The sequence below is a fragment of the Martes martes genome, assembly GCF_963455335.1.
Source record: "Martes martes genome assembly, chromosome: 16".
NCBI classification, from domain to species: Eukaryota; Metazoa; Chordata; class Mammalia; order Carnivora; family Mustelidae; genus Martes; species Martes martes.
Genome location: NC_137904.1, coordinates 51,080,705 through 51,100,739, shown reverse-complemented (window position 1 = coordinate 51,100,739; position 20,035 = coordinate 51,080,705). Strand labels below are relative to the sequence as shown.

The 20,035-nt window shown below is 36.6% G+C and overlaps 1 protein-coding gene across 1 annotated transcript in view; it reads right to left on the bottom strand.

Annotated features, from left to right (window-relative positions):
• The window catches only part of CEP95 (centrosomal protein 95), a 47,534-nt gene that overhangs the window by 9,363 nt on the left and 18,136 nt on the right, over positions 1 to 20,035 (bottom strand). The window contains exons 6-11 of the mRNA XM_080826724.1: positions 19,284 to 19,399; positions 14,276 to 14,395; positions 13,466 to 13,659; positions 10,476 to 10,588; positions 10,186 to 10,315; positions 9,214 to 9,367 (exon numbers count right to left, since the gene is read on the bottom strand). Of these exons, the coding sequence (XP_080682850.1) occupies positions 9,214 to 9,367; positions 10,186 to 10,315; positions 10,476 to 10,588; positions 13,466 to 13,659; positions 14,276 to 14,395; positions 19,284 to 19,399 (827 nt within the window). The remainder of the gene's footprint in view (positions 1 to 9,213; positions 9,368 to 10,185; positions 10,316 to 10,475; positions 10,589 to 13,465; positions 13,660 to 14,275; positions 14,396 to 19,283; positions 19,400 to 20,035) is intronic.

Genomic DNA, 20,035 nt, shown 5'->3' with positions numbered 1-20,035 from the left:
TTTATGACATTCATAATGTATTCTTTTCATTGAAGATCCAATGAAAATAACATTTTGACTTACAGTGAGTTTTCAAAATGGGATATGTTTATGTGTATAGAAGGGAAACATGTAGGTTACTAGGTGAGGCTTACCTAGCAATTACTTGGGAAAGTTTAAGGGGAGGAAGATGAAACAATCAAGAGAAAAAAAAATATTTTTGTAGTAAAAGGCAGTTCTACTAGATGTAGAGCCTATGGAAACTTTTTTCGTTTCTTTTTTAAGTAAGCTCTATTCCCTACATGGGGCTCGAACTTACAACCCACAACCCTGAGATCAAGAGTCCCATGCTCTACAACTAAGCCAGCCAGGTGGCCTAAAATTCTAGAGAAATCTTTGCCCATGTTACAGGTTGTTCATTGTTTTTACTTTTCATAACTACACTTTTGCAACCTATATGTCCTTCAATAGAGGAAATGGTGATACATATTTTCATACAAGTGGAACTTAATAAAAATGAATGAACTGGATCTGTAAATATCAACACAGATTTTTAAAACACTAACAGAAAAAAGTTGCAGTATAACACAGTATCATTTATAAGTAAATATGAGCTGTTACCATATAAAAACAGAAATGAGAAGGTTCCAGTTTAAGATGGCAATACAAAGGCTCCTGAATGCACCTCCTCCCACAGACACACTGAATCTACAGCTATACATGGAACAATTCCCTCAGAAGGGAATCCAGAAACTAGCTGAAAGACTCCTATACCTCAGGTGAATGAGAAAAAAACCTACACTGAAATGGGCCTTGGCACACCCTCATCTGTTGGGAGCCATTAAGATCAAAGGCGGCAGTTTGGACTATCCCAAAGGTTTCAGACACCCAAGAGCTAGGGACAGGCACTACTCCTTTAAAACTGGAAGAGGTGGCTGTTTTACTTAGTGCACAGGGGCCAACAGAGACAGAAAAAAAAGAAAAAGAAGAATGCATTCTAAACAAAAGAATGAGATAAAGTCAAATAAACCTTAGTGAAACAGAGATAAGGACTCTAACTTGATGAAGACTTTAAAGTGGTGGTCATAAAGATGCTCACCAAGATCAGGAGAACCATCTGTGCGCAAAATGAGAATCTCAACAAAGAGAAAACATAAGAAAGTATCAAACGGTCACATAATTAAAAAATATAGTAACTAAACTGAAAAATTCAATACAGGGGATCAACAGACTAGATGAAGCAGAAGAAAAGATTAGCAAACTCAAAGACAGAACTGTGGAACTTAACTAGACAGAGGAGCAAAAAGAAAAATGAATAAAAGAGTGAAGATAGCTTAAGGGATTTGTGGGACACCAGCAAGTGGACCAATACATATACTGTAAGGGTCCCAGGAGGAGAAGAGAGCAAACAAAGCCAGAAAGCCAATTCAAGAAATAACGGCTGGAAACTCCCCTAACCTGAGTAAAGGAAACAGACATCCGGATCCAGGAAGCCCAGAAACTTTCAAATAAGATGAATCCAAAGACCCCACACTAACACACACTATAAATAAACAGTCAAATTTAATTTGAGAGAATCTTTTAAGTAACAAGAGAAAAACAACTTGTTATGTACAAGGGAAACCCCCATACCACTATCCTTAGATTTTTCAGGTGAAGCTTTTCAGGTCCAAAGGGAACAGCACAATATATTCAAAGTGCTAAAAGAGAAAAACTGCCAAGAAAAGCTATTTGACTCAGCAAAATTGTCCTTTGGAACTGGAGAAATAGTTTTCCACACAAGAAAAAGCTGAAGCAGAGTTCATTTACCCTAGAAAAGCCTTACAAGAAATTTTTAAGATGCTTCTTTAAATAAGAGGGTGCTATTTAGTAACAGGAAAGCATATGAAAGTACAAATCTCACTGGCAAAGGTAAATATATATAGTTAGATTCAGAAAAGTCCAATGTTGTAACTGGTGGGTAAATCACATATAAATCTAGCATGAAAGTTAAAAGACAAAAGTAGCAAAAATAACAATTTTTTAATGGCTACACAAGGTAAAATGATGTAAATTATGACATTAAGAATTACGTATGGAAGCAGGAAGAGTAAAAATGTAGAACTCTAGTATGCATTCTAATTTGTTACCAACTTAGAATACTAGAAGACGTTTTATATAGGCTTTAGGTTTTAGGTTTGCAAATCTACTATAGGTCTGCAAAAACCTATAACAGATACACAAAAGATAAAGAAGTCTAAGCATAGAGGAAATCATCAAATCACAAAGCAAGAGAAAAGAGGAATTACAAAACAGCAACACTAAGCTGACACTTATAATTATTTTAAAAGTCAATGGACTGAATTTTCCAATCAAAAGAGTGTGGCTAAATGGATAAAAAAACAGACACGACTACATGCTGACTGCAAGATTCAAACTTTAAGGATACACACAGCTTGAAAGTGAAGTAGATATTTCACACAAATGGAAACCAAAAGCAAGGTATGGTAGCTATCCTTCTATCAGACAAAACAGACTTTAAGACAGAGATTGTAACAAGAAACAAAGATCATTATATAATAAAAGGGACAAATCATAAGAAGTATGTAACATTTCTAAGTATGCACAAAACACAGGAGTATGTAGATATGTAAAGTGAATATTAATAAACCTAAAATAGAAAGGAGAAATAGTAATACGACACTTAACAGACACTTATAGACATTTACAGAACATTCTATCCCAAAGCAGCAGAATATACATTCTTTGCAAGCATACAGGAACATTCTCCAGGACCAATCATATGTTAGGCCACCAAACAAATCTTAATAAAGTTAAGAAAATTGAAATCATATCAAGCATCTTTTCTGACACGATGGCATAAAATTAGAAAGCATTTACAAGAAGAAAACTGGGAAATTCACAAATATATAAGGATTAAACAATATACTATTGAACAACTAGAAGGTCAAAGAAAAAATCAAAGGAGAAATCAAAAAAAATCTTCAGATGGAAAAGGAAATAAAACATATCAAAAACCATGGGATGTAGTGGGCACCTGGGTGTCTCAGTCAGTTAAGTGTCCAACTCTTGATTTCAGCTCAGGTCATGATCTCAGGGTTGTGGGATCAAGCCCTGCATAGGGCTCCATGCTTGGTGTGGAGCCTGCTTGGAATGCTCTCTCCCCTCTTTCCCTCTCCCACCACCCCCTATTTACACAAGCTTGCTCTAAAATAAAACAGAACCCGTTTGTTTAATAAAACAGGCAAAAAAAAAAAAAAAAAGACCCACTTATGGGATGTAGCAAAAGCAGTTCTAAGATGGAAGTTCATAGTGATAAATGCATATATTAAAAAACAAGATATATGACACCTAAAGTATAAGCAACAAAATAAAAAAAATTAGTGTGACTACATCAAACTAGAAAGCTTCAGGAATATGAAAAAATATTTCCAAATTACAGATCTGATAAAGGGTTAATATCCAAAATATATAAAGAACTCCTACAACTCAATAGCTAAAAGCCAAATAATCAAATTTAAAAACGGACAGAGGAATGGAATAGACATTTTTCCATAGAAGATTTACAAGTAGCCAACAGGTACACGAAGAAGTGCTCAACACCACTCATCATTACAGAAATGCAAACTAAAGCTACAGTGAAATACCACTTTATTAGAATGTTAGAATGGCTGTGAGAATGGCTATCACCAAAAGACTAGAAATAAAAAGAGCTGGAGAGGCTATGGAGTAAAGAAAACCCTTGTGCACTGTTGGTAGAAATGTAAATTGGTACAGGCACCATAGAAAAGAGTATAGAAGTTCCTCAAAAAATTAAAAATATAATTTATCATATGATACAGCAATTTTACCTCCTAGAATATATTCAAGGAAAACAAAAACACTGGGGTACAGATTATCTCCTATCCTGTGTTCATAACAGAATTTACAATACTCAAGATATGGACACATTAAGTGTCTAATGATGGATGAATTATTCATTCATAAAAAGGAAGAAAATCTGGGGTGCCTGGGTGGCTCATTTGGTTACTTCGGCTCAGATCATGATCCCCCAGGGTCCTCAGATTGAGTCCTGCATCAGGCCCCTTGCTCAGTGGGAGCTTACTTCTCCCTCTACCTGCTGCTCCCCCTGCTGTGCTCTCTGGCAAATAAATAAATTCAATTAAAAAAAAGAAGAAAATCTGTCATTTGTGACAACATGGATATGGACCTTGAGAAAATTACTGTATCATCTCACTTATATGTAGGGTCTACATGAGACCTATACGAAACCACTTATAACTGGAATCTTTAAAAAAGCGGGGGGGGGGGGGGGCAAACTCATACAAAAAAATATTGGATTTCTGGTTACCAGAGGCAGGTGAGGGGAGGAATTTGATAAAGGTGGTCAAAAGGTAAAAAATTTTAGTTATAAGATGAATTAGTACTAGGAATATAGTGTACAACATAATGACTATAGGTAACTCTGCCATATTTGAAAGTAATGGTAGATCTTTGGAGTTCTCAACACAAGGGAAAAATAAACTTTTGCTTTTTCTTGTATCTGTAGATAATGGATGTTAATTAGTTATTGGTAATCATTTCACAAAATATGTAAATCCAGTCATCATACGTACACATACACAGTGCTGTATGTCAACTCTATCTCAATAAAATTGGAAGAAAAAAAGAGAAACAAGATCTCAAACAACCCAACTTTACTCCTTAAGGGGGCTAGGGAAAAAAAAAAAAAGCAAAAGAAGCCCAAAGTTGCAAGAAAGGAAATAACAATGATCAGAACAGAAATATATGAAACAAACACCAAAAAAGGGGAAAAGACCAATGAAACTAACAGCTTGTTTTTAAAAGATAAAATAGAGATAAATCTTTAGCTAGACTTAATCAAGGAAAAATTTTACTCAAATAAGTAAAACTAGAAATTAAAAAGGAGACATTACAACTAATACCACAGAAATACAAAGGATCATAAGCTACTATGAACAATTTTATGCCAACAAATTGGACAACCTATAAGAAATGGGTTAATTCCTAAAAACATCAAACCTACCAAGAATTAATCATGAAGAAACAGAAATCTGAGCAGACTAATTACAAGTAAGATTACGTCAATAGTCAAAAACCACCCAAGAAACTAAAACGTCCAGGACCAGACAGCATCACTGGTAAATTCTACCAAACATTTAAAGAAGAATTAATACCTGGAGCGCCTGGGTGGCTCAGTGGGTTAAGCCTCCGCCTTCGGCTAAGGTCATGATCTCAGGGTCCTGGGATCGAGCCCCATCGGGCGCTCTGCTCAGCGGGGAGCCTTCTCCCCACCCCCCCACCTCTGCCTGCCTCTCTGCCTACTTACGATCTCTCAGTCATAAATAAATAAAAAAAAATCTTAAAAAAAAATGAAGTATTAATACCAATCCTTCTAAAATTCTTCCAAAAAATGGAAGAGGAGGGAATAGCTCCAAACTCATTTTAGAAGGCCAGCATTACCCTGATACCAAAACTAGAGAGGACAGCACAACAAAATTACAGGCATAATGATGAATACTGATGCAAAATAAATATGGATGAACATAGATGCAAAAGTCCTCAACAAAATATTAGCAAATGAATGCAACTGTGTGTACATGTGTGTGTATAACTATATATTTATTTTAGAGAGAGAAAGTATGTGTATGTGCATGAGCAGGGGGAGAGGCAGAGAGAGAGAAGCAGACTCTGCTGAGCATGGAGCCCAATGCCAGGGTTGATCTCACTAGCCCGAGATCATGACCTGAGCCAAAAGCAAGAGTTGGACACTTAACCAACTGGCCCACCGAAAATCCCGTGAATTCAACCGTATAGTGAAAGAATCATGAACACCATCATGAAGTGGAATTTATTCCAATGCAAAGATGGTTCAACATCTACAAATCAGTGTGACACATTAACAAAATCAAGGATAAACATATGATCATCTCAACAGATGTAGAGAAAGCATTTAACAAAATTCAACATCCATTCAGGGTAAAAACTTTCAATAAACTGGGTATAAAGGGAATATACCTCAACATAATAAAGACCATATTTGATAAGCCCACAGCTAACATTGTGCTTAATGGTGAAAAGCTGAAAGTGTTTCTTCTAATTTCAGGAACATGACAAGGATGCCTACCTACTCTTACTGCTTTTATCCAACACAGTAGTGGAAGTCCTAGCCAGAGCAATTAGGTAACAAAAAGAAATGAAAGGCATTCAGGGGCACCTGGCAGGCTCAGTTGTGGAGCATATGACTTGATCTCAGGGTTGTGAGTTTGAGCCCCATGTTGAGTGTAGAGATTACTTAAAGTCTTAAAAAAAAAAAAGGCATTGAAATTGAAAAAGAAAAAATAAAACTCTGTATTTGCAGATGACACTACAGTAGTTACAGAAAACGCTAAAGACCCCACCCAAAAACTGTTAGAATGAACGAACTCAGTAAAGTTGCAGGATATAAAAATCTGTATACAAAAATCAGTTGCTTTTTTTATGCTAAGAACTATATGCTAAGAGAAAACAATCCCATTTACAATTGCTTAAAAGATACTCAGCCATAAAAAAAAGAATGAAATCTTCTGATTTGCAACAACATGGATGACCTAGAGAGTAGAATAATAAGTTAAAAAAAAATCAAAAAGAGAAATGATTTCACCCACATGTGGAATTTAGAAACAAAAAAAGAAAAAAAAAACCCAGACTCAAATACAGAGATCCGGAGGTTGCCAGAGGGGAGATGGGTGGAGGATGGGTAAAACAGAGGAGATTAAGAGTACACTTATCTTGATAAGCACTGAGAAATGTACAGCATTATTACTGAATCATTATACTAGATACCTTAAAGTAATTAACACTATATGTTAACTATACTTGAATGATAACTTAACAAAGAATACCTACAAATAAATTTAACCAAGAAAATAAAAGCCCTATATACTGAAACTGTTTAAGACATTGATGAAAGAAGACAGTAATAAATGGGAAGATATTCCATGCTCAAGGATTTAAAGAATTAATATTGTTAAAATCCCCATACTACCCAAATTCATCTAGACTCAGTGTAATCCCTTCAAAATTCCAATGGTATTTTCAGATAGAGAACAATCACAAAATTGGTATGAAACCATAAAACACCCCAAAGAGCCAAAGTGATCCTGAAAAAGAACAAAGCTGAAGGCATCACCCTTTCTGATTTCAATCTGTATTACAAAGTTATACTGTCAAAACAATATAGTACTGGCACAAAAGACACATAGGATCAACAGAACAGAATACAGAGCCCAGAAATAAACCCATACGTATACGGTCAATTAATTTACAACAAGTGAGCCAAGAATATACAATGGGGAAAACAGAGTCTCTTCAATAAATGGGACTGGGAAAACTGGACAGCCACATGCAAAAGAATGAAACTATAACCTATCTTACACCATATGCAAAAATCAACCAAAATGAATTAGAGATCTGAATGTAAGATCTTTGAAACCATAAACTCCTAGAAGAAGACAGCAGGTAAGCTACTTGACATTGGTCTTGGCAATGATTTTTTTGGATTTGATACCAAAAGCAAAGGCAACAAAAGCAAAAATCAACAAATGGGACAATTTTAAGCTTCTGCACAGCATAGGAAACTATCAACAAAATGAAAAGGCAACCTAACAGGAGAAAATATCTGCAAATCAGATATCTGATATAGAATTAATATTCAAAATACATAAAGAACTCATATAACTCAATAGCAAAACAACAACAACAAAACCCAAAAACTATCCAATTAAAAGTTGGGCAGAGAAACTGGATAGTTTCCCTCAGACAACCTACAAAGGGCCAAAAGGTACATGAAGGGGCTCCTGGGTGGCTCAGTGGGTTGGGGCCTCTGCCTTCAGCTCAGGTCATGATCCCAGGGCCCTGGGATCGAGCCCCCATCGGGCTCTCTGCTCGGCAGAGAGCCTGCTTCCCCTCCTTCTCTCTTGGCCTGCCTCTCTGCCTGCTTGTGATCTCTAGCTGTCAAATAAATAAATAAATCTTAAAAAAAAAAAAAAAAAGTACACGAAAAGAGGCTCAACATCACTAATCATCATGGAAATGAAAATCAAAATCACAATGACATGTCATCTTACAGGTTTAGAATAATGGCTATGATAAAAAAGACAAGCGATACCAAGAGTTGGAGAGAATGGAGAGAAAAGGGAACCCTTGTACACTGGTAGGGGGAATGTAAATTGGTGCAGCCACTATGTAGTATAGTACAGAGGTCACTCAAAATATTAGAAGTACCATATGAGCCAGTGATACTACTTCTGGGTACCCAGAAGTGAAAAGAAATCACTACCTCTAAAAGATACATGCACCCCCATGTTCACTGCAGCATTATTTACAATAGCCAAGATACAGAAGCAGCCTAAATGCCCATCTACAGATAAATGGATGAAGAAAAATACATAAAAGAATATTATTCAGCCATAGGAAAAAAAGGAAATCCTGCCATCTGTGACAATATGGATGGGCCTTGAGGGCCTCATGCTAAGTGACATTAAGTCAGACAGAAAAAGACAAATAATGTATGACCTCATATATATGTGGAATCTAAAAAAACCAAACTCATAGATACAGAGAACAGACTGGTGGTTGCCAGAGGTGGGCGTGAAAGTGGTCAAAAGGTACGAACTTTCAATTATAAGTAAGTTCTGGGGATATAATGTCCAGCGTAGTGACTAGAGTTAACATATTGCATATTTGGAAGTTGCAAAAAATCCCATCTTAAAAGTTTTAAGAAAAAAACTTGTAACTATGTGAAGTGATAAATGTTAACTAAATGTACTGAGGCAATCATTTATATCAATATCAATCAACCTATAAATAAATCATTATACTGTACACCTTCAGTGAATACGATGTTGTATGTCAATTGTATCTGAATAAAATAACAAAATAAAAACGGGGATAAAAGATATAAACTTTGACAGAGTTGTTTCTTGGAAGGAGGGGGAAAATGGACTGTGGGGAGGACAGAGGGGATTTCAACTCTTATTTTTAAATTCAAAAGGTGTAAAGCATATATAATTACTAGCATCTGCTTTTAGGTGGTGAAGATATAGGTATTATTATTTTTCACCTTTTACGTATTTCTGAAATATTTAAAATAAGAAACCCAGTCATAAACAAATAGAGGTCCCTAAACGGATCCCTCGGACATCCTTATCCTGGCTTCTCTGGGGTAAGTACCTGGCCTTCGCTTCTTCGGCCCATACTCCATGATGCTGTCACTGTGCTGAGACAAGGTTTCATCCTTCCTACTCTCCATCTCTTCGTGTCCAATACCGTCTTCTTCATAGTCAGTCTTATCTTTAATTCGATCACCCAGGGCACTTTTTAACATCTATTGAGAAAATACTTTTCAACATCTTTCACTGATTTCAGCAGAATACAAGTTGGAAAAGTAGAATCTTTAAAAAGCTTCTTCTCGGGGCACCTAGGTGGCTCAGTGGGTTAAAGCCTCTGCCTTCGGCTCGGGTCATGATCTCAGGGTCCTGAGATCGAGCCCCACATCGGGCTCTCTGCTCAGCAGGGAGCCTGCTTCCCCCTCTCTCTCTGCCTGCCTCTCTGCCTACTTGTGATCTCTCTCTCTGTCAAATAAATAAATTAAAAAAAAAAAAAAAAAAAAAAAAAAAAAAAAAAAAAGCTTCTTCTCATAATTAGGTACTAATAACTCTCAGATGCTTATGCATATTTAGTTTTTGAAGGGTATATATCAGTGCTATGGACTATTCAGTTTCAATAAACTTTATAGTAAATCACAAAAGGATTTAATACATTTATTCAACGATACCATCAAATTGTAATACTGGATTTGTGAGGATCAAGGGATCTAATTTTACACAAAATCTAATTTTATACCAAATCTGTCCTAGATGTATCTAAAATAAAGATTTTAATGTAATCACTTAAATCATTAGTTTTCATCAGAATTAAATAAAAATCAGGATAAATCCATACCAAATTTGGTTATATCATGAAAGGCTAAGTAAGAGATGACTTCTCATCCTATGTCCTACCGGCCTGATTTATGGAACATTTTCACAGTAACTAAGACACAACTAATTTTAGGGCCTTAGCTTAGCATTCATCTTCAATTAGATCACTTAAATATTCACCAACTATGGCAAACTCAATATAGATAAAAAAAAAAAGACTTGCCCAATCTAGTTCAGAGAGCCGTTGAGAGAGTTTCTCGGAAACTGAATGTAATTCTTGTTCTGTTAACCTCTTTCTTGGCCTCTGGGAGAGGACTGAATCCCAGGATGAGACTGCAGGTCTGCTTTCATATCTGTAATAAAATGACCATGTGACATTTAAGTAGCCAAATATGCTATAATGCATGCTTTTAACAAATTTCATACTGGTCTTCAGAGCTAAGTATGGAGAGTATACTGCTTTCTTCAAATCCCTTTGCAAAGGGACTGAAAACAGACTGCAATAATGTTTACCTTTTTCCTTTGGGAAACTTCCTTGTCCTAGGGCCTTGGATCTGAGCTGAACACATTTCCTGTTTGCTATCTTTAGGCAACTTAGAAGTTAAGAGAACTTTATTATCTGATTCCTATTAAAAACAAAAGAGAGTTGATTTGAAAAAGCTACAAAAGATGGCACATAGAAACATTTTGGGGGGGGGAACCTGTGGCACAAAGCTCAGTCCCTTTATTCTCCATGTTTAACTTTTTTTTAAAGTTTTTTCATTTATTTAAGTAATCTCTACACCCAACATTTGAGCCTGAGGCAGGGCTCAAACTCATGACCCTGAGATCAGGAGTCGCATGCTCTTCCACCCCTGTTTTACTTTTTTAAAAACACATTTGTCAGGGTGCCTGGGTTGGCTCAGTTGGTTAGGCATCTGACTCTTGATTTTGGCTCAGATCATCTCAGGGTCAGGAGATTGAGCCCCGCTTTAGATTCCACACTGGGCGTGGAGCCTGCTTAAGCTGCTCTCTCTCCCTCTTCCTCTGCTCCTCCCCCCTCCACACCTTGCTCATGCTCGCTCTCTCAAAAAAAAAAATAATAAAAAAATTGTCAAATACTCTCTTGATCCTTAATACCAAAGGAATGGAAGAGCAATGTCTATAAACTTGTACTCAGATAAAAACTGTGGGTCAGGAAGCCATTCAAATATAAAAGCAGGTGAGGTGTTCTCAAATATGAAAATTTAGGGGCTATAGCTACACGTGGACAATGAAAAAAATGAATAAATCACAAGTGTATTAAATCATTCTCTTTGGGGGTGCCTGGGTAGCTCAGTGGGTTAAGCCGCTGCCTTCAGCTCAGGTCATGATCTCAGGGTCCTGGGATCGAGTCCCGCATCGGACTCTCTGCTCAGCAGGGAGCCTGCTTCCCTCTCTCCCTCTCTCTCTGCCTGCCTCTCTGTCTACTGTGATCTCTCTCTGTCAAATGAATAAATAAAATCTTAAAAAAAAAAAAAAATCATTCTCTTTGGTATTAAAAAGTCAACAGAAACTGTCCAAAATCGAAATAAAGATAAAATCTTCTAAAATATGAATATAAACTCAATGTTTTTAACAATATCTTTTTCAAAAATTTATTTATTTATTTGAGAGAGAGCAGGTGCAAGTGTGCAGGGGGTGGGGAGATGCAGTGGGGAAGGGACAGAGGGAAAAGGGAGAGAAATCCCCAAGCAGACTCCCCACTGAGTGCAGAGCCCGATGTGGGGCTTGATCCTAGGCCCCAAGATGATGATCTGAACTGAAGGCAGATGAGCCACCCAGGCAACTCATTTAATAATTTATTTCTTAATCTCAGAGGAAATCTTATGAAGAAGCATTTGGTATTTAAGAATCTCTCAATTGCACTTACCTTTCTCTTCTACCAAAGTAAAATTAAACACTTTTTAGTAAATATCAACTATAATACAATCACATTTTTAAAATTTTTATTGAAGTTTAAATGTCCTGGTCAAGTATTATCTCAAAATGAATATTCCCACTTACATGCCACTCAGGTTAGGAAATAGAATATTACCAGCAATCAATAGCTCTACCATCCTCCCCTAAAACTCTCCCAAGTGTAACCATTAATCTATGATCCCTTTTAGCTATCCACCCTCCTATCTGAAATAGATGCACAGAATGTTTCAAAGAATATAGCCACCTAATGCTAATGATCTTTATTTCACCTTTGCACTTTTTATGCACTGTTTGAATTTTTAATAATGTGAATGTATCATTGTTCACAAATTTACCTTTTGCATATCCCTAGCTGTTCATTTCTAGGATAGGGACAGGATAACTTTACAAAAAGGGATTTTTGGGGTGCCTGGGTGGCTCAGTCGGTTAAGCAGCTGCCTTCGGCTCGGGTCATGATCTTGGGATCAAGTCCCGTATAGGGCTCCCTGCTCAGTGGGGAGTCTGCTTCTCCCTCTCCCTCTGCCTGCTGCTCTGCCTACTTGTACTCTGTCAAATAAACAAATAAAATCTTAAAAACAAAACAATACAAAACAAAACAAAAACCAAAAAGGGATTTTTTTTTTTAAAGAAGAGTGGAAGCAAATAGGCCAAGGTATTAATAGCAGTTCACACTGTAATAGGAATATGAATGAGTGTTCCTCATACTTTTTCTTAAGATTTTATTTATTTGTTAGGGTGAGACAGAGACAGAGTATGTACGTGTGCACAAGCAGGGGGGATTAGCAGGCAGAGGGAGAAGCAGGCTCCCTGCTGGGCAAGGAGCCTGACGCAGGACTTGATCCGAGGACCCTAGGATCATGACCTGAACCGAAGGCAGACACTTAACTGACCCAGGCATCCCTTCCCCCCCCTTTTTTTTTAAGATTTTATTTATTTATTTGAGAGAGAGAGAGAATGCACAAACAGGGACAGAGGCAGAGGGAGAGAGAAAGGGAGAAGCAGACTCTCCACTGAACAGGGAGCCGGACGTGGGGCTCGATCTCAGAACCCTGAGATTATGACCCAAGCTGAAGGCAGACGCTTATCAACTGAGCCATCCAGGTGCCCCTATAGTTTCTTATACTTACAAAAGTTTAAGTGATTTAACTAAGGACATAGAATATGGGTTCTGAAACTAGAATACCAAGTTCAAATCCTGACTCTACAGTTGCTGTGTACGACCTGAGACAAAATATTTAATCTCTTTATATCAGCTTCCCCATGGGAAATAAAAATCATACCTACCCCACAGCTACTGTGAGGAGTAAATTATTCAATACCTGTATAATACCTACAACTGTGCATGATACAAAATAAACACATAATGCATGTTAGCTTTTAATATTTGCCTTTTTATATAATCATCCCTACTGCCTTAGAGTCAGAACATGCAGATATATGCAGAGGTAAAATTTCAGAAGTACAGTGTTCTAATTAGCGGGGTATCCCTGACTATTGTTCTAGCAGAGACCTCCTTAAATCTAGAGACTTCTATCTAATTATAAGGAAGCTTTTCCACTTACCACAGAAAATGCTGTGTCCTCTCCAGTAGAATTCATGGCAGGGGAGATGTGACTTGAACGCAAGTATTCTTTTCCTATGGGACAGGGTGCTCGAGGCTCTGAAGGGTGGTAGGGTGGATGTAAAGGAATAGCTGATCGAATAGGCTCCCCTAGCTTCCTAGCACTTGGAATCACATCCACAGAAGGAATTTCCACTGGTTGGCAAAAATAAAGTGGACAATAAGATGAAACTCTAAGAAATACATCATTTAATATATACACATACCTATAGATACTAAAAACCTAACTGACTTGAAGAATAGCTACATAAATTATGGTTCGTCCACAGGTTATAAAACTTGTTAGACATTAACAATGATTTTATGTAATACTAAGTAAAATCCCAGAGAGAACAGTAAGAAATGAGAATATTTTTCAAATTACTGCATTTTATCATTCCCTAATAATTTGAAGACCACCAACTCATATACTAATGTATTAGAGACTCATACTGTACTAAAGTCTTTAAGAAAACGTTAGATAATAAAACAGTGGATGTAAAACATGCAACCAAAAAACATTTAAGAAATCAGAGCTTACAATAGCAAACATTTACAGATATGATCATGTAAAACCAAAAAGATCATGTAAAAAAAAAACCAAAAAACCATATGATCATGTAAAACCAAAAAGAATCATATAAAGTATAGAATCATATAAATCAACATATAAATCATATAAAGCAACAAAAGTAAAAAGGCTAATAACAACAGAAATTGTTCCAGGAACTAACTATTGTTTCTAACTCACTAACAACACACTACTACTCACTGTCTTCAACAAAGGATGTTCTGTTCTTAGACAAAAAACTAGATAAGGGAGGGTGCAACACTTCTTCATCCGATACGGTTGAGGCTTTTTTGGACTGCATTTCATTAGGGCCTTCGGCACCTAGAAAAGAAAATATTAAAGGTAGAATTCTTTTGTTGCTGAATTATTATACTAAAAACCAGAGTTCTGTACCCAGAGGATAAAAATCTCACAAATGACAATCATTGAACTATGTCTGATTACTCAAACTACCCATTACTTTTAGTAACTACAAGAGAGGAAGATCCAGAACCACTAATACAAATTAAAAGTAAAGATTTATGTCATACTACTTTTCTTTAGAAAAACAAGTGCCACAAAAACAGAAAAAAGATCAAAAGAACAGAACAGAGAGCCCAGAAATAAACCCATGCTTATATGGTCAATTAATCTACAACAAAGGAGGTAAGAATATACGATGGGAAAACAGTCTCTTCAATAAATCATGTAGGAAAGTAGACAGCTACATGCAAAAGAGTGAAACTGGAGTACTTCAACACACCATACACAAAAATTACCATAAAATGTATTATACAACTAAATGTGAGACATGAAATTATAAAACTTCCCCAAGAAAACACAGGCAAGTAATCTTTTTGACATCAGCTATGGTAACATTTTTCTGACAGGTCTCCTCAGGCAAGGGAAACAAAACCAAAAATCAACTATTGGGACTATACCAAAATAAAAAGCTTCTGCACAGCGAAAGAAACCATCAACAAAGTGAAAAGGCAAACTACTGAACAGAAGAAGACACTTACAAGTTATATGTCTGATAAAGGATTAATACCCAAAATATATTTTTAAAAAACTGATGTAACTCAACACACCAGAAAAACCCAGATTAAAAAATGGGCACAGGACCTGAACAGACGTTTTCTCGCAGAAAACATATAGATGGCCAAAAGACACAAGAAAAGGTGCTCAACATCACTAATTATCAAGGGAAATGCAAATCAAAATAGCAATGAGATACCACCTTATAACTGTCAGAATGGCTACACTGACAAAGACAAGAAATAACAAGCACTGACAAAGATGTGAAGAGAAAGGAACTCTTGTGCACTGTTGATGGAAACGGAAACTGGTATAGCCACTATGGAAAACAGTATGAAGGTTCTTCAACAAAGTAAAAATAGAAATACCACATGATTCAGTAATTCCACTACTGTGTATTTACCCAAAGGAAAAAAAAACACTAATTTGTAAAGACATGTGCATCCCAATTGCAGTACTTATAATAGCCAAGATAGGGAAATAACCCAAGTGTCCACTGATAAATGAAGATGTGGTATACACGTGTATGCACACACACACACACACAAATATTACTTCATCATAGAAAAGAATGAGACCTTGCCATTTACAACATGGAGAGACTTAGGGAGCATGATGCTAAGTGAAATAAGTCAGAGAAAGACAAGTACAATTTCACGTACATATGGAATCTAAAAAACAAAGCAAATGAACAACAACAACAAAAGAAACAGATCCACAAACACAGAGAACTGATGGTTTCTATACAGGAGGAAGTAGGGAGAATAGGTAAATGAGTAAAGTAGAATGAAAGGTATACAGGCTTCCAGTTATGGAATGACTAAGTCACAGGGGTGAAAGGTACAACAGAAGGAATATAGTCAATGGTATTATAATGTGTGATGACAGATGGTAGCTATACTTGTAGTGAGAATAGCATAACATGTAGTAGCCAAATCACTATGTTGTGCAACTGAAACTAATGTAATACTGTATGTCAACTACACTTCAATTTAGAAAATTACTAATATGTACTGCATGATTACATTTGAAAAGATACATATATGAGATACACATTTATGTATCTGTAAGCAAAGAAATCAAAATGTTAACAGTGGTTTTCTGTAGGTCACGGGTTGGCAAACCATGGCCCAAGGTCCAAATCTGACCCAAACTCTTTTTGTAAAAAAAAAAGTTGTTTCAAGATTTTAAGTAATCTCTACATCTAACGTGAGGCTTGAACTCACAACCCCAAGATCAAGAGTCACACATACTACTAACTGAGCCAGTCCGGAACCACTGTAAATAGCGTTATTGGAACACACTCACATACAAAGAGGTGCTAGAATTGTAGGACACTGTCACGGGGATATATCTCTGAGCTAGGAATTTTGGCTGATACCATCATAAAAAGATTTATAGGTCAAACTGTTTTGTCTAATTTTTAAATGCTTAATATTTTTAATCAGCTTTATAGTATTACACACAGAGCTGTATTAAAATATTTCTGAATATCCACTTTGTTCCTTCGGAAACTATACAGTACACATACTCTTCACTAACAAAATGGATTTATGACTCCCCCCTCTCCAAATGACTATTTATGTCTTCTTCAATTTAATGAAAGACTTCACCATAAACTTATTCCTCACTTTAAAGGTATGTGTACTCTCCAATCTCACTGTTACCAAATGATCAACAGACATAATCACTACAAACAGAAATATTCACCTTGCACAGATCCAAATTCCATGCAATTTATTCCAAGACACTGTGTATTTTAAAATTTCTGACATTCATTTTGTCTTTTAAAAACCAGCAAAGACATTGTTTTGTGCTTTTCTTTTCCACAATCCAGTGCAATATGGCATTTTCACATCAAAAAGTTTAAAATATGTCCATCTCCCTCCATAACTTATTTCACATGAAGAACATCTGAGATCTAATGTTCAAAATTCATTAACATGGTCCACAATTTCTCTACTACCCAAAATGAATTTGTCATCAGCTTGACTCCAGGCGAATTCACTCTTACCTAGGTCCACTTTTTCTTTAGTTTCTTGGATGACCAAGAAACTCAATCTCTTTATTTTTGATGAAATTTCTCCTAAAATTTCATACTTAGTTACCATCTGGAACTTTCGTCAGACTGAAAATGACACACTCAAATCTCTCCCTATAATTTTTAGATTGTTTTAAGGACATAGTGTTTTATTGCTGGGAAGATTCTGAACTTGTCTACTGTAAGCATTAATAAAATTCAATTATATAAGTACACATGATAAATGTATATAACATTTCATTAAAAAAGGGGGGTGGCCCTGGTAGGAAAAAATGGCTGAAGATGGTCAAAAGGTACAAATTTCTAGTTAAATAAGTAAAGTATATAAACACAGTATATAAGTAGGACAGATCTTAAAAAGTTATCATCTCAAGAAAAAAAGAATTTCAACTCCCTGGTGACAAATGTTAACTAGACCTATGTCATGATCACTTCACAATATATGTAAACATAAAATCATTAGGTTGTACATCTGAAACTAACAATGTTACATGTCGATTTTACCTGAATTAAAAAAATGATTCACAGCCCAGGAATTGAAGTCTAAATAGACACCCATGAATGTATATGGTGACAGTTACCTGATAATTTAGATCCAAATATAAAAAGAAGTTACCATAGCCCTTTATGACCTCAAACCCAAATACCTTATCCTAGCTTTTCTTTCAACCTTTCCTTTTGCCTTAACTGCATTATAATCTGAATAGTTAAAATCTGAAAATAATTCACTTTTTACAGATGCAACCTTTTTATGTGGTAGTTGCTATCACAGAACACCATTTCTAAAATCACCATCCCTTCCACCTTCTGTCAATCCATCGGACTCTCTTCCTTCAGAAACATTATCACCTACATTTGACTCTGGTCATTCCCTTACTTTGCTCCTCCCAGTAGCAAGTACGTCTTTAGTCTACTGTCTAACCTTCCAGACATAGGTTCTTTGAGCATTAATTCCTTGGAATTCAGTGTTTACTCTTTGGAATAAAAGTATTAATGCTGAAAGGGATTTCAGAGATGGTTTGTTGAATTCTCTGATTTAACACATTAAGAAACTGAGGCTCAAGACAGACAAGGGCCTTGTACAAAGTCACACAGCCAGTAGCAGAATCTGCATAAAAATCTGGCCACTTGATTCCCAACTTAATATAATTAGTTCCTCTCTAGCATTCCTATTCTACCATTAAAAAACCCCCACAACTTATTGTTTGCCTGGTGTTTTGCAAAGTTTTGGAATACTAAGATAAATATGAATGATTTTACTATATACTTCACTTATTTGTCTTATTTATTGGCTGCCTCCACAAGTAGAATGTAAGCTCCACAAGGGAAGCGATTTGTGTCTCTTTTGGTTACCACTCTAACACCACTGCCTAGCACAGGGAAGGCACTAAATATTTGCTAAATGAATATAATGTGACTACTGTCCCTGAAACACAGTGTACCTAATATATATACTCAAAGTTAATGATGCAATGTGGGAATGCTATTACCAAAATAAGGACACAGGGCCACACCGTAGAAATACAGAACCTTAGAACCTGAGACACATGGGGGAGGCTGGGCTTTGCAGGGTGAATTTGCCAGGAATAGAAAGGAAGGAAGAGCACCCCAGTAGAAGAAACAATATGATGCCAGAAAAGGAGCACGTCAACTAAGGTAGGCAGGACAGGGAATGGGATGTTGGGAGGACAGCAAAGTAGGAGGCTCAAAAGGGGTCTAAGAGATATTCAGATTTACTGTATACAAGCAGCAGACTGTTAGAAATGTGGCCTGATGCCTGGCAGAAAAATTGCCACTGGATATACAGACTTGTTGGCTGAAACCATGAAAAGAGTGTGTCACCCAGTTTAAGAAACTACACTTAGGCGGTAATCTGAATGTTGCATCCAGAAGTCTCCTCCCAGAGTATCAAGTCCCACATATTACATGACAAACTTGCATCCACCTGTTTGCCCATGTGCCTATGACTCCTACTGGACTGATTTCAGGTAACTGTTCACATTTAGGATAACGGTGGTATGCTCTTGGAAATTCAATTCTATCGAGTTACAGCTCACTCTATTCTTCTCAACTATAAACATTCCTAAGTATAACTATTTATATTTTCATAGTTATATGTTCAATAACAATAACTGTCATCTAACAACTTACCATTACTTCTGAGAGAAAAGGTGTGTGCCGTGTCTCCCAGTCTAATTATTTCACCGGTGGATTCTGTTTCATCTCCATCCCAAGAGGGGCCCAAAGCCTCAGAAGACAAGGAGCACCTGAAAGAGTTCCCTTACTTACTTGGGGCCCAGCCTAAACACAAAGGGCCCCTCCCGAGAAGGACCCGAGAGCTCCTCCAAACAGTCTGCCTATGGGTATTCAGACTGTTCACTGTTATGTGCAGAAGAAGGGCAAGACACTCCCTTCTACTGCTTATCACTTCTTGCTGCTTGTCTGTTTTATTTTGACATATATCAGTCAAGGATTAAATGTGTCAAGGATTAAATGTGTAGGAGAATTCAAACACACAGAGAACAATAAATATTGGATACTCTAGGGGTGTGGGAGTGGAGTCTGGGTAGGGTATTAATTTTGAACTAAATATTCTTGTGTTGTTTCACTTTTGCACTTTTTTAAAAAAATCTAATAATAAAAAATAAAGTCAGGGGCACCTGGGTGGCTCAGTGGGTTAGGCCTCTGCCTTTGGCTCAGGTCATGATCTCAGGGTCCTGGGATCGAGTCCTGCATCGGGCTCTCTGCTTGGCAAGGAGCCTGCTTCCTCCTCTCTCTCTCTGCCTGCCTCTCTGCCTACTTGTGATTTCTGTCAAATAAATAAATAAATCTTTAATAATAATAATAATAATAATAAATAAAGTCAGGAAATTCATCTTTTGGTGGTCTCCTTCGAGACATGT